General features: G+C 37.1%; 2 protein-coding genes across 9 annotated transcripts in view; one reads left to right on the top strand and one right to left on the bottom strand.

Moving 5' to 3' along the window:
* Positions 1-7,295, bottom strand: part of LOC21400705 (endoplasmic reticulum-Golgi intermediate compartment protein 3) — a 12,090-nt gene extending 4,795 nt beyond the window's left edge. For 2 of the 8 annotated variants that reach the window (XM_024176374.1, XM_024176379.1), the window contains exons 1-6: positions 6,948-7,152; positions 6,741-6,849; positions 5,933-6,015; positions 5,130-5,205; positions 4,899-4,966; positions 3,921-4,005 (exon numbers count right to left, since the gene is read on the bottom strand). In XM_024176374.1, the coding sequence (XP_024032142.1) occupies positions 3,921-4,005; positions 4,899-4,966; positions 5,130-5,205; positions 5,933-6,015; positions 6,741-6,828 (400 nt within the window). In that variant the 5' untranslated portion in view covers positions 6,829-6,849; positions 6,948-7,152. Of the gene's footprint in view, positions 1-3,920; positions 4,006-4,898; positions 4,967-5,129; positions 5,206-5,932; positions 6,016-6,740; positions 6,850-6,947; positions 7,153-7,219 lie in introns of those variants that run through there. The other 6 variants (XM_024176375.1, XM_024176377.1, XM_024176376.1 and 3 more) reach the window with 6 other exon arrangements.
* A 2,178-nt stretch (positions 7,296-9,473) lies between these two features.
* Positions 9,474-14,171, top strand: LOC21400704 (membrane-associated progesterone-binding protein 4). The gene is made up of 8 exons (XM_010114579.2): positions 9,474-9,691; positions 10,011-10,087; positions 10,329-10,400; positions 10,688-10,725; positions 11,571-11,614; positions 11,840-11,886; positions 12,002-12,176; positions 13,796-14,171. The coding sequence occupies exons 1-8, from the start codon at positions 9,587-9,589 to the stop codon at positions 13,961-13,963; spliced, it is 726 nt and encodes a 241-aa protein (XP_010112881.1). The 5' UTR covers positions 9,474-9,586; the 3' UTR covers positions 13,964-14,171.
* Positions 14,172-14,693: the final 522 nt, after the last annotated feature.

Genomic DNA, 14,693 nt, shown 5'->3' with positions numbered 1-14,693 from the left:
TCGGAAGAGAATGTAGACCTTTTCCTTAACTCTATGATGGGATTTAATTCCGCAAAAACTATGAAACTTAAGGGCACAATTGGCTCCCGAGTGGTGGTGGTGTTGATTGATAGTGGGGCATTTCATAGCTTTGTGTCGGAGACGATTGTGAAAGAATTAGGACTACCATGTGATTTGTCGACCAAATGCGGGGTGCAGATCGGCAACGGTATGTGTTCCAAGTAACAAGGAGTATGTAGGGGAATGGAGTTGTCCGTACAAGGGTTCACGGTGGTAGAAGATTTCTTCCTATTTGATTTAGGACGCACGGACATTGTTTTGGGAGTTACATGGTTGCGGACCTTGGGAGAAGTGCGGGCAAATTGGTCTCGGTTCACCATGAAATTCAAGGTGGAGGACAATTGGGTGAGTTGGATTGGGGATCCCGCTTTATGTTGTACGCCAGTGAGTTTTCGTTCGCTGACTCGAACGGTAGGGGGCACACAAGTGGGGGTATTGTTGGAACTCTGTGAGGTGGTAGGGCAGGAGGATGGTAAGCAATCGGTGGTCGTACCAAGGGAGTTGCAGGATGTGATAGAGGGGTTCAGGGATGTTTTTGAGGAAATTAAGGAGCTGCCCCCGAAACGAGCACGCGACCACCGGATTGTATTGAAGGATGGGGCTAATCCTCCTAACATTCGGCCTTACCGCTATCCGCACTTCCAAAAAGGGGAGATTGAGAGATTGGTGGCCGACATGATTTCCTCCGGGATCATTCGACCTAGTAGCAGCCCATTCTCTAGTCCGGTAATCTTAGTGAAGAAGAAGGATGGGAGGTGGCGCTTCTGTGTCGATTACCGGGCTCTGAACCAATTGACCGTGCCGGATAAATTTCCGATCCCAGTCATCGATGAGCTACTAGATGAGCTCCACGAAGCGAAGGTGTTTTCTAAGTTGGATTTGAGAGCGGGGTACCACCAAATACGGGTTCATGAAGAAGATGTAGAGAAAATCGCCTTTCGGACGTACGAAGGACACTATGAGTTCTTGGTGATGCCTTTTGCCCTTACTAATGCACCGGCGACGTTTCAAGCCCTTATGAACTCGATCTTCCGCCCATTCCTACGCCGATTTGTCTTTGTGTTTTTTAATGACATCTTAGTATATAGCCGGACCATGGAAGAGCATCGGGGCCATTTGGTAAAGGTATTAGAGGTATTGCAGCGGGATAAGCTGTTTGCTAACTTGAAGAAATGTGCGTTTGGCCGCCATAGCTTGGAGTATCTCGGCCACATCATTTCGGGCAAGGGGGTTGTGCCGGACCCTTCCAAGGTGGCCGCCATTAACTCTTGGCCGACTCCTAAGAGTGTCCGAGACGTGCGGGGGTTTCTTGGGTTGACCGGATACTATCGTCGGTTTGTGCGGGGCTACGGTGAGATTGCACGGCCCTTGACCAATTTGCTCAAACAAGGTGGTTTCGGTTGGGAGGAAGAGGCGGTAGGAGCTTTTGCGTCCCTTAAGAGGGCCATGACCACATTACCGGTGTTGGCTATGCCGGACTTTAGCAAGACCTTTGTGATTGAGACCGACACATCGGGGGCTGGCCTAGGGGCTATCCTTATGCAAGAGGGCCGGCCCATTACTTATTTTAGCAAAGCACTATCGGAGTCAAGTAGGCTGAAGTCGGTTTATGAGAGGGAGTTGATGGCAGTGGTGTTTGCCATACAAAAGTGGCGTCACTACTTGCTGGGACGACGCTTTGTGGTCCGCTCTGACCAACAAAGTCTCTGGTATCTATTGGATCAGTGAGTGCTTCCACCGGAGCAATTGCGATGGGTTACCAAGCTTCTTGGGTATGATTTTGAGGTGCAATTCAAACCGGGAGCCGCTAATAAAGTGGCGGATGCGTTGTCTAGGAGGGGGGATGAGCAGCCAATGACTTTTACTGCCATTTCCATTCCACGGTTGTTGGATATGGGGGCCATTAGAAGCGGTCAGCGGGGGGATGACTAGTGTTCGGGGTTGCTAGCAAAATTATTGGCTGGGGAGTAGGTTCGGGATGGATACAGTGAGAAGGAGGGGTTGTTGCTCTATAAAGGATGGGTGGTTTTACCGCGTTCCTCACCATGGATACCTCGGTTGTTGCACAAGTTCCACGACTCGGTGATTGGTGGCCATTCGGGATTCTTTCGCACTTATAAGCAGGTGTCAAGGAATGTGTTTTGGCCGGGCATGAAAGAGGAAACACGGGACTATGTGGCTTGGTGCAAGGTTTGTCAAAGTGCCAAAAGCGAGGCTATGCTTCCGGCAGGGTTGTTGCAACCCCTTCCAATTCCTAATAGGATTTGGGAGGACATTTCCATGGATTTCATAGGCGGCCTCCCTAAATCGGAGGGACGAGACACAATCCTAGTTGTGGTGGATCGATTGTCTAAGTTTGCACATTTCTGCCCCCTTGCTCATCCATTCTCGGCGAAGTCTGTGGCGGAGTTGTTCATACGTGAGATCGTTTGGCTCCAAGGGGTTCCTCGTTTGATTGTGAGCGACCGTGATCCTATCTTTATGAGTTCATTTTCGAGAGAGCTCTTCAAACTCCAAGGAACTCAGTTGCGCACAAGCTCAGCCTATCACCCCGAGTCCGATGGCCAAACCGAGCAGGTCAACCGCTGTTTGGAGACATATTTACGGTGTTTCACCGGGGCTAAGCCAAGGTCGTGGCTGAAGTTTCTTCCTTGAGCTGAGTATTGGTTCAATACAACCTACAATGCTTCGACGATGCATACACCCTTCTACATAGTTTATGGCCGGCATCCACCTGTTTTGTACCGATTTCAGGACACTCCTTCGATGGATGAGGAGGTGACCAAGCAAATGCAGCTGCGAAATGACATGCTGGAAGAGCTCAAGGAACAATTGGCGAATGCGCAACAACGCATGAAGCATTTTGCTGACCAGCAGCGGCGAGAAGTCAGTTTTGCGCCCGAGGAATGGGTCCTCCTCAAGCTGCGACCGTACCAGCTAAAGTCCTTGGCCAAGAAGCATAATGAGAAGTTCGCTCCTCGCTACTATGGTCCATTTGAGATTGCTGAGAGGATTGGTACCGTTGCGTACCGGCTCCTGCTTCCGGAAGACGCACGTATCCACCTGGTCTTCCATGTTTCACAGCTCAAGGCCTTTCGGGGTGACACTCCAGCAAGGCAGCCCCTGTCGTCACAGCTTACAGAGGAGCTCGAGCTCTTGGTTCGACCAGCAGCCGTGTTGCGAGCCCGTTATTCTCGCGTTGGAGGACCTTCTGACATGGACCTCCTCATTCAATGGGAGGGGCTGCCGGAGGGGGAGGCTACTTGGGAGCCACTAGACTCAATTCTTCACCAATTTCCCGACTTCAACCTTGGGGACAAGGTTGATCTCGAAGGGGGGGTACTGTCAGACTCGTACTGAAAAACGTTTACACTAGGAGAGGTAAGGGTGACAAAAAGACTAGAGTTGGGGGCCAAGGAGTAAGTTTAGGAAGTGGCTAGGCAGGTGACGTGGCAAAGGCAAGTAGGAATCAGGGTATTTGGGGGGTAGGAAAAGGTTAGGGCAGGGGAGTCGAATTCTGTTTTGTTGTCTCTGTGTTGTTTTCCACCGTCGGTGGCTGGGAGTTCCGAAGTACTCAAAATCTCCGGGTTTATCTTTCAATTGACTATTGTAACGTGAGGCTAATTGAAATAAATAAAGATTCCCTAATTCCTCTCATTTTCTTGGCTGTGAAACCGTGTGTGTGAGTGTGTGCTGAGTTGTTTGGTTGAGAATTACCAGGTTCCTTAAAGTTTGAGTTGAGCACGTCAAGAAGTTAATAAATCCAGAGTTTGGTAACAAATGAAGAAAACCAAGATTTGTTTTATGAAAACCACGATAGTTTCTTTTTTGGGGCAGGGAGAGAATTAAAATAGTGTTACCGTGCTTATGAGATGCATGTTCCTTTTCCACAAGGTCAGATAAATATTCAGTGCCAATTATCTGGCCATGACTATTCAGGCGAAGCTGCAGCAAAAATACATTGTTAGTATAATATAAGAGGGCTTTTAGCAAAAAGTATAATACAATAGGGTGTTGAGGGGATGGGGGAGCGAAGATGAGATGCTAGTTGTGAAAATTGATTCAGCCAAAGTACACAATAAATGTTGCTCCGTATTACAACAAACATTAAACATTACAAGGATTTTCTTTTCTTTTCTTTTCTCTTATCTATGTACAAATACAATCAATTACACATACTCAACGTGTATCTAGGTTTCTGACAAAAGTTTCGAATTTCGAGATCAAACGGTAAAGCAGATAATGAGAAATTTTCTACTAAACACTTTCCCAATAGTTTGACTGTCAAGCAAAGAATTGCAGAAAAGTGTCGTCAAGTACACAATAAGATTTAAACCAGAATCTAATACATAAAGAAAATAAATAGCAAGAAGAGATATCAATTATCTAAATACACAAATCCAAGAACACTCATAAAACATATTGTTCTGATCTTCCAAAAAAAGGCCACAAGTAGCGGAAGTCTCAAACATGGTGTCATTTTAGTGCTTTCAAGAACAATTCATGAATTAGTTCCTGATGCTTATAAGATGATCCCTTCATTAAACTATGACGCCTTTATTAAACTATGAAATGAGTTAAACATAACTAAGCATAAGAAGGATACCAAGGTCCACATATAGGAAGCTTTAAAAAATAGCACAATGAAGGAGCCCTCAGTTAACCAACTTCTCCTAAAATAGAGCAACATGAGGGAGAGAATTAAGTCAAACTAAGTAATCCCTAGTATCTTTTTGACACCTATAATACACTGCTTGCAAGCATGCATAACTTGTCATCCTAAATTTATGTATCCACTTTGGTGAAAATAACATTAGAGAATTAAGAAAGCGCATCACCTTCCAAATGTTTGTGTCAAGATCCACTTCATGCTTACCAGACATATCAATTGCATCAACACTTAAGACTGCAACCAAAAAACAAAAAGGAAAGGACAATTCAGAATTTTCTCATCACAAAGAGTAGTAAGTAGTAATTATTGAATATGGATAGAGAAGAATTAAACACGTTGAAAAGATAAATAAACAATACAAATTTTCCAAGAAAGCAAGAGCAAGGAATGTCCTAACCATCACATGGTAACGAAGGGAATGTCACATTTATATGAATTGGAAGAGTCTCTCCACGTTTCAAGTCAACAGACATCTGTTAAATGCACAAGGCTCATTGTTAGACAACTCTTTATCCTCCTCAAATCACAGTTTTACCACTCCTGATTTAACTATGTAGTTCCATAGGTTAAAAGGGCTAAATAACAGGGACAAAACCACAATTGTCTTCCTAAGAGACTTGAAGTACCAAATTGTACAACAAGTTCGGAGATAAAAGTTTAGTTAGCCAGTGAAAAAATTCCATGGTTGGAAGTCTCCACTCTCCTTTTCAGTTTTTCAGCATCAATGGCTCCTACAGATTATATGGAGCTCCAACGGATCGATGAGATTTTGGCCTTGTTCATTTCACAACTCAAGTTTTATTGCTACAGTGTTTTCTCTCACAAAAATTCAAATTCAACTTTTTTGCTACAATATTTTTCTCTCACATACACAACTCAAGTCATAACTTAGTTGTGAAATGAACACACCCTTTGATTATTTGACTTGTTCCATTCACAATAACACATCAAAGAGACTGAATAAACAAGGATTTCTCCATTTTTCCTATTTCTTGGGGCATTGGAAGAGAAATGCAAAACACCATATTGTTTAAAGGGTGGGACTCTTTTTCTTAAGTCCAATAGTTTCATGCAACGTTCTAAAATAGTCATATAAGCTTTAAATTCTTGTGTCCAAACAAAAAGCAATCTCCCACCTGAAACTTCCATCCAAAATAAATTATCCACTATACAGGAGGGAAAAAATGCAGCAATGCTAACCTGATGGACAGTGTAAGTCGTGAGATAATATCTCAGCTCATGCATGAACAACATAGCCATTATGACCAATCCAACAATGGAGACTACAAAATTAAAGAAAGAAAAAAATCAAATTCAATCCGGAGAGTATTCTTTTTCCCACAAGAATACATGATTTGTTTCCATCCAACGAACATGGAAATGATTCGGAACTGAAAAGCTAAATACACGTTAACAGAAATGAAATGGAGGAGGAATTGCTGCCAGACACCGGTTATAGGAGAAAATGTTCATTTTTGATGGTTGATGCTTATTTTTGTTTTGAATAATGCTAGCGTCCGAACTCTTACTCCAACCTTGCATCACCAACTTACATGGAAAGTGAGTGGTCAGCCTTCTATCTGTATGTGTTTAAAAAGTCGCCAACTTTAATTGCCATTAAAAAGTTGTTACCAACAAGTAGAAGGATGACGCACCATATGCCACGTAAGTTGGTACTAAAAAGTTATGATAATGGTTAGGACGCCTAGTATTATTTCTCCCATTAACTCATTGTTAACAACTTAAATATTACACTGAACGCGTTTTCTCCATTATACATCGAAAAATTCACAACACGAATGCAACTTTGTCGAATAGAAACTTAATGTACATAAACAAATAGAAAAAGGGCTGCATTCTCAATTCTCATACCAGAGTGTTTACTAAAAAAGCATAGCTAACAGAGTGCTTTACTCATGTTTCCCTCTCTATGCAAAATTGAATAGCGAAAAACGTAGAAATGTACGACGAACCAAGAAAGGTTTCAGGTAAAGAATAGCGCAATTACCGAGTGCCCCGGATCGTGTCTTTTGCAACAAGTGCTCTTCAGCACGAGGAAACGCATCAAGGCTCTTTAAAGCCTGTCTCACGCCCATCTATGCCTATATAACCTGTCACTTCAACGACATTCAAACATAAACCCGAAATCAACTCCTCATATATCCCAAAAACTCAAAAACAAAACAAAAACCGGAAAATTTCGACATGCAACTACCTAAAGAATTCAAATTGAGATACAATTCAAAAAACCTCGTCAATTCCGATCAAACTCCGAGCGAAAGGAACGCGTTTTATAGCAAAAATCGCCCGATCAAGCTTCGGTTATGGGGAAAAATCTCGAGTGAAATTTAAGATTTTCAAATCCAGCTCGTATTACGGGAAGAAAAAGGAAATTGAAAATCGAAAGGGAAAAATTCGAAGATAAATCGTTGATAATAGGAATAATAAAGGAAAAAAAAAATGAAAATCGAAGGATGAGGTTCGTACCTAAACAGGGAGGGAAAGAAGGAGAAGAAAAGCTTATGAATCGCGTCGCCTTGGGAAGACTGATTGAATTTTCGACCAGAGTCGGAAATGTTGAGAAGAATAGTAATGTCTCTTTCTTGTGGGTGGGGTTCACATGAAGGCGTTTCCATTGTCTTCTTGTTGAGCGTGCTCTTTTACCCCTCATACATTTACACGTGGGTATAGGTGTTTTTAACTTAAAAATAGGAATAAATTAATCAAAGATCCCTCAATTCTTTTCTCTATAGAACTAGTTCAATTTCACGTGCACGTGAGGAGTAATTCGGATGTTAAGAGGATGTTTGGTAGAGGGATTCGTTCCTTGATTTGAATCATGATTCGTGGTTCGCTATAATATTTTATCTCACAAAAAATTTAAGTAAATCGAAAATGGTTCGAATCACATGGTTTGAATCCTCCAACCAAACGTCCTCTAAGTTTTAATTTTTGTTTTATTATTAAAAGCTTATAGAATTTAAATACAAAATCTAAAAAAAGGAAAACAAAATTAAAAAAATAAAGTTGAAGAGAAAAAGTGGGATAAAAAAAGAACTAAAATGAATAAATAAATAAGTTTTAAGACAAAAGGGATTAAAATGAAAAAATAAAGCTTCAAGATAAAAGTTAAAAGAATGAGTTAAAAAACGACCAAAATAAAAAAATTAATAAGTTTTAGGACAAAAAGAACTAAAAACGGAAAAAAGAGTAAAGTTTTAGGGAAAAAGTATTAAAAAAAGGTAAAAAAAAAAGACCAAAATGATGGAATAAATAAGTTTTAGGGCAAAAAGAAACAAAAGAAAAAAAAATAAAATCTCAAGACAAAAATAAAAATAAAAAGAGTCAAAGAAGGACTAAAATGAAAAAATAAATAAATTTTAGGGCAAAAATAATCAAAACGAAAAAAATTAAAGTTTTAGGACAAAAATAAAAAATGGGTAAAAAAAGGACCAAAATGAAAAGATAAATAAGTTTAGGATAAAAGGAACCAAAACATAAAAGAAATGAAGTTTCAGGAAAAAAAAAAAAAAAAAAAAAAAACGGGGTAAAAAAGGACCAAAATGAAGAAAGAAATAAATTTTAGGTCAAAAAGAATAAAAATGGAAAAGAAATAAAGTTTCAATGAATAATTTTTTTAAAAAAGTAAAAAAAAAAAAGAACTAAAATGAAGAAATAAATAAATTTTAAAATAAAAACAAAAAAAGAAGAAGAAAGGACCTAAAAAAAAGGAAAAAAGGGTGGGATTTCAACCAAAACGTTACTGTTTTGGTCGAAATCCCGAGAAACACGGAGAGGACGTTTAAAAGAACTAAAATGAAGAAATAAATAAATTTTAAAATAAAAACAAAAAAAAGAAGAAGAAAGGACCTAAAAAAAAGGAAAAAAGGGTGGGATTTCAACCAAAACGTTACTGTTTTGGTTGAAATCCCGAGAAACACGGAGAGGACGTTTGGTTAGAGGATTCAAACCATGTGATTCGAATCATTTTCGATTTACGTGAATTTTTTGTGAGAGAAAATACTGTAGCGAACCACGAATCATGATTCGAATCGGGGAATGAATTCCTCTACCAAACATATCCAGAAATGTCATTCGCATTTCGATATATTGTATATAAATTAGTCCTCACAGTCAACCTTATATAATAAATAGCCCCTCAATTTAAAAAGTATGTTACAAATAGTGACTCTCTAAAAAAATTTAGAGGGAAACCATTAAAATAGATGTTGATTATGATTTTTAATATAGGGACCTAAATGTCAAAAAATGGGAGTTTAGAGACTCAATTATCCAAATTTTTAAATGGGGACCCGAGTGCTAACGGTTAAGAGTTTGGGTACCTAGGTGTAAAAAGTCTTTATTTATATATTTATTGGGTTAATCATACAAATGATCTCTTAGATTCACCTCTTCTATTTTGATATTTGACTTTTAAAACGTCACACAATTAGTTGCTGATATATCATTCTATTCAAATTTTGATCATGTGTTAACTAGGTATTAAATATTTGATGAAATATGTGTAAATTAAGGACAAAAATTGAAAAGATCTAAAATTTAGAGATTATTTTTAAAAATTAACTTTTATTTTTAATTATATTTTAAACCCTAAACTTTAGATATTTTTAATTTTAATCCTTTATTTTCACAAATTTTGTTAACTATTTAACACCTGACTAATAAGAGGACCAAAACTGTAATAATTTAGTAGGAAATAACTGCAGGATAATTTAAAAGTTAAGGACTGGGATTTTTGAGTGAGAGAAAGACCTCAGTTAGAAGACTCTCTGGCTGGTTGTCGCCGATGCAAAAACACAGCGTCTTTCAAATCTGAAAGTGGAAGAGGAGTAGATGGGCTTCAAAGTTTTCACAACTTCCTTTTCCGTAGCGATTGCAGTTGTTGTTACTGTTTTTGCTTTCCTCTTTACATTTTACCTTAAGCCCAGTTCTCAACAGGTCAGAAATCCTTTCTCTTACCTATATAAATTCGAAAATCTTCATTTTATTATAAATATACGTGATACTGGGTTCGTTTTTAATAGAGAAAAGAACTTTCGAAGCCAGGAAAAGAAAATTCTTTTTATGGGTTTGTTGTTATTTCTAGAAATATGGTTACCCATCAAAGAGAAAAAAATTAATAAAGTTTTGTTTTGTTTTTGTTGGTAGCTGAATCCTGGCAATCAAATGGAGTAAATAGAACTACCCCATTTCATAAATTTAAAGTTTATATTAATGGCTATATATAAACGTATCTGATGTTGCTTGTATTTCGTAGAGATTGTTCAATGTTGAAGAACTTGCTTTGTACAATGGGACTGATGAAGGCTTGCCGATTCTCTTAGGAATTCTTGGGTACCCTTTATTTTTTTTCACTTTTTTTATGTGTGAATGAACATATGATTTTGATTTATTTTCTCAGAGAACTCAAAAACGAAAAGTGAAGTTCAAAGCAAGTAATAAGTTGAAAGATCAACAATCAGCCATTTGTCTATTTATATTCCTACCTCCTAATGTCTTGGTACATTTTACGTAGTGGGTAAAGATTTATTTATTTATTCATTTTTTATTTTTTATTTTTTTATTTTTGAATCAGGTCTGTCTATGATGTTTCAAAAGGAAAATCTCATTATGGCAAGGGAGGGGGTTACAATCATTTTGCTGGAAGGTTCACTCTTCTTTTACTCGCTCCCTAAATTTTGCTAGTTGTCTTCACAAAGGGGCCAGATATCAATTTTTTGAAGCAAAATATATTATATACAACCTTAATGTGTGTACTATTCCTTGTTAGAGAATTGATCCATATGTCAATAACTATTGCTTTTGAATAACTATTGTTTTTACCAATTGGTATAGCTTCTTATGTCATCAACATTACGGATTATGCGCTGTTGTGCTTCATTATTTGATAGACTGGTACACTTACTACTGTTGTCTTGTTTGTATACAATCTAGAGATGCTTCCCGCGCATTTGTTTCAGGAAACTTTACAGGTAACAATGGCAGTTATTATTGTTTCTTGTTAGATTGTAACTGTACTCGAAGTTTTGTCTTTAGATTTTCTTGTCATTGTCTGTAACTTTCTTATGCGTATGTTGTTAAATTGTAACTGTACTTAAGTTTGATGTTTGAGAGGTATTTTGTCAACTTCTCTTAGGTCTTAGTTTTCAATTTTCTTTCTATGCAGTTGTAGTAGTTTAAAGTTGCTAGATTGTGCAGAATTTAAAAAGCTAAAGCTATCAAGCACTCTGGTAAAATATCCGTGAGGTCGTTATTTATTTTCTAGAAGCATTTGTGGAGTATGACTTCATTAAGAAAACAAGGTCTTACTGGTCTTTTCGTTCTTAGGTTTCTGATTTTAACATTAAACCAGGACTTAAAATGCGTTTTAGGCTTGTAAGTAGTAGAAGTTGTATCCATCTGTAGTCAGTTGTGTAAGATATTTTTGGGTGGGTGTATAGGCCTTTTGAATTTCATAATTCCCATTCTTAAGGTATCATGTGGTGATACTTTGCTAGTTATGCTACTTGGTAGAACTTGTTAGCTGTTAGCGCGACTAACTTAACGAGCGTCTTTATGCCCGAGGGAATAAGATTCCTTGAAGGCCCAACTCTTAGTGTTTAAAGCACTCATAGTGTCTCATGTATGGAGTGATGAAACAGAAAGTTGGAAATGATCATCTGTTAATCATTGAACTTCATTGACTCTCTCTAATTACCATACATAGAGACTAATATGCCATAGGAGATCAGGGAATCTGCAATGACTCTTTCACTTTCAATAAGTGCAAATGCTTTCTACGTAGTTTCATTAATTTTTTGCTTTGTTCCTAGTGCAGGAGATGGACTCACTGATTCATTACGTGGTCTATCCAGCACCGAGGTATAGATTCTTGTTTTACCTTGAAAATAAAATAATACCACACACTTTTTTTGTTTTTCTTTTCACATTTTGCAATGGCATAATCACATAAGTTGGTGAGGCTCATTACCCCCTTTCCCCATGGTCCTATCCGAAAGTGAAAAAGGACAGGATAAAGGACTTAGATGTGATTATAAGGAGGAAAGGATCCTTGAAAAGATTATGAATTTACGATTGTTTTTGCAGGTAAAGAGCATTGTTGAATGGAGGGATTTTTACTCTCGAAGCTACACGTGAGTTGTAATCTCCTTTCTTTTGAAAATTTCATCCTTGTCAAGTGTGCATTTGAAATTTTCGATGAGTGACTAAAATGTTTGATAATAAGTATTCTCAACTCCTAATTGTTAGATTTGTTGGCAAACTAGTGGGTCGTTACTATGATAGCCAAGGAAATCCCACAAAATATTTGAAAGGAGCTGAAGCGAAGGCAGCAAGAGGCGCACAGCTTTTGGAGAAACAGAAGAAAGAAGAAGCTAAGCAACCCAGCTGCAACTCAAGGTGGAGTCAAAACGAGGGTGGAGAGGTATATGTTTGCATAAATTTCAAAAGCAGAAAGAAATTCGAGAAAACTAGTTTGAGGCTAGTCAATTAGCTTTGAAAATCAGTTTTTTTATTTTTTATTTTATTTTTTATAGTTCATTTCATAATTTTCATGGCGACCTTTCGTGTTTATTTGCTTTCTAAAGAAGCACTACATACTTGTAATAAAGTAGTAGAAGTGGTCAGAAGCTAAAAAATCCTTGATGTAGAGTTAGGGGAGATGGGAACGAGTGAAGAGCATTTTTTTGAAAGAGTGAAGAGAAAGGGGGAAATTAGAGGAAAGGAGAGAGAAATAGAAGAATTAGGGGTTTTTATAGTTCATTCAAATTATAGTCTGCCATGTCTATAGTAGTGTAGCCAATTTATAGGCTGATTACAAAACCAAGATCGGAAACTGATTAAATCATACACAAATAAGGGAAGATCAAATAAAAATCAATCCTAATCAATCTAATGTATTTTCTATATTTATTTTACTCAAAGTCTACTCATTCTGCATCAATCTTACTTCTCAAAATAACTGTAAAAATGCATGTACAAAGTCCACTTTTACCAGACACATTGCTTCATTTTATGAGCTTTTTTTTTTCTCCTTTTAAGGGTTAGTCTATATTTTTTGCACACCAATTCTTAATCCACCCCTGTTCTACTTGTTACACCCTCTTAAAATTTCAAAAAAAGGTCCGTAGAATCATATTGTATTGTTTTTCCTTTCTTTACCCACCCACCAACCGAACTTATCCTTTTATTTTTTACAACCATTTTCATTCTTTCTTTCTTTTGTTTTTGTTTTTTTGTTTTTTGGTTTTTTTACACAACATATAATCATTACTTTTGTGAAATACAGGCGCAAAAGATGTGAATAAAGTAGAAGTTAAAAGGAGAATCTGAACATGTGGTAATTCATGCATTCTATGAAAGATAAACCATTTAGATGATTTTATTCCTTTGATAAAATTCAAAGTTTTCATCCTTTTCTTTATCTTTTTAGGATAAAATTAACTTCATTCCATACTACTATATCAAACATTACGTAAGAATAAAGATCCCAGTGTATTAGGCTATCGTTTATCTTTTCAACCATATTCATTATATTTTAATTTTTTTTTTCTAGAAATACTTTATGTGCTTTTATGTGTTTATTTATTTATTTTTTAGGTGGGATTGTGTAATGTGTATCATTTTCTTAAACACTTTTGTACTTCATAAGTAATTTTATTAATGGGTAATTTAGTAATATGAAAATTTGTTAAAAATAGGTGTGTGAAAAGTAGGACGCGGGATGTCAATGCACACACACCTTTTTTAATACATTATGAAAAAGAGAAAAAAGAATTCAATTTGCACAGAAACCGGCCCTATGTCGTTTCTTTCAGTTTTGTGTTGTTTTAGAGACTTGCTTATTAGAATTCAGGCTTATGTTGATTGATGGAGTTATATGTCCACCTTGTCCCACAAAACATGGAAAATGATACAAAACTTTTCCACAAAAACCAATATTGTGATTATGAGTCAGCTTTCCAGTGAGGTTTTTGCAGGCATTTCACTGTTGATTGAGTTGCATTTTAGATTTCACAAGGGATTTTTCTTTTCGTTGGTCAGGTCTGGTGCGATGTCGGCTACCCGAGGTTAGTTCAGAGGCCCATAGAAATCGCATTGACTGGGAAGATGAGCAAGCGATGTGCTTGCTTTAAAGAAGATGAACTGGACCAACCAGGGTTAGAAGTCTATGAGGGGTGTGATTACCATGCCAAGACTTGCCCAGTTTAGAAAAGATTGAAGCTGAAACTCCAAGTTTGATGTACTTATTCAGATTCACAGAAAACTTTGTTCTTCCATTCCACACTATAACTTCGTAATTTGGAGATGAGTTTTTCTGAAAGTTAATACGGATCATGCCATAGGTAGAGAATCATGATGCAATAATCATTTGTACAAAAACTCAACTTCCGGTGAGTATAAATGAATTGTACCCACTGCCAACTACTCATCATTCCATAATTATAACTAGTTAGTCATCGTTGATTTTATTTATTTGAATTTTCAATTTCAATTTTACTATAGTAAAAAGTTCTCATAAAAGTCACATTTAACTTTTGTTACAGTAAAATTACATCGCAGTTAAAATTGAAAACTCGAATCGACGAATTGAACGAGATCGTAATATTTTCAAATTAACTCTCATATTAGATTGACAATAGATGCCATAACAACTAATAATATAATGTTCAAACACAATATTAGTACTTGAGAGTAAGCAACATTTCTCGGAGTTGACACAAAAGTAGTAATTTGAGGGACAAGTAAAATTATGATTGGTTAATGGCTTTAGAATTATGATTTAAAATTATTTTTAATTTACGTATATTTTTTGTGAGAGAAAATACTATAACGAGTCACGAATTATAATTTGAATCATAACACGAATCTACTAACCAAACACACAATAACTCAGGGGTGTATTAAACAAAGTACAAAGTTCAGATGACATGTTAAAATA

The sequence above is a fragment of the Morus notabilis genome, unplaced genomic scaffold (assembly GCF_000414095.1).
Source record: "Morus notabilis unplaced genomic scaffold, ASM41409v2 Scaffold568, whole genome shotgun sequence".
In the NCBI taxonomy this organism is placed as follows: Eukaryota; Viridiplantae; Streptophyta; class Magnoliopsida; order Rosales; family Moraceae; genus Morus; species Morus notabilis.
This window is presented reverse-complemented; position numbering and strand designations above follow the sequence as displayed.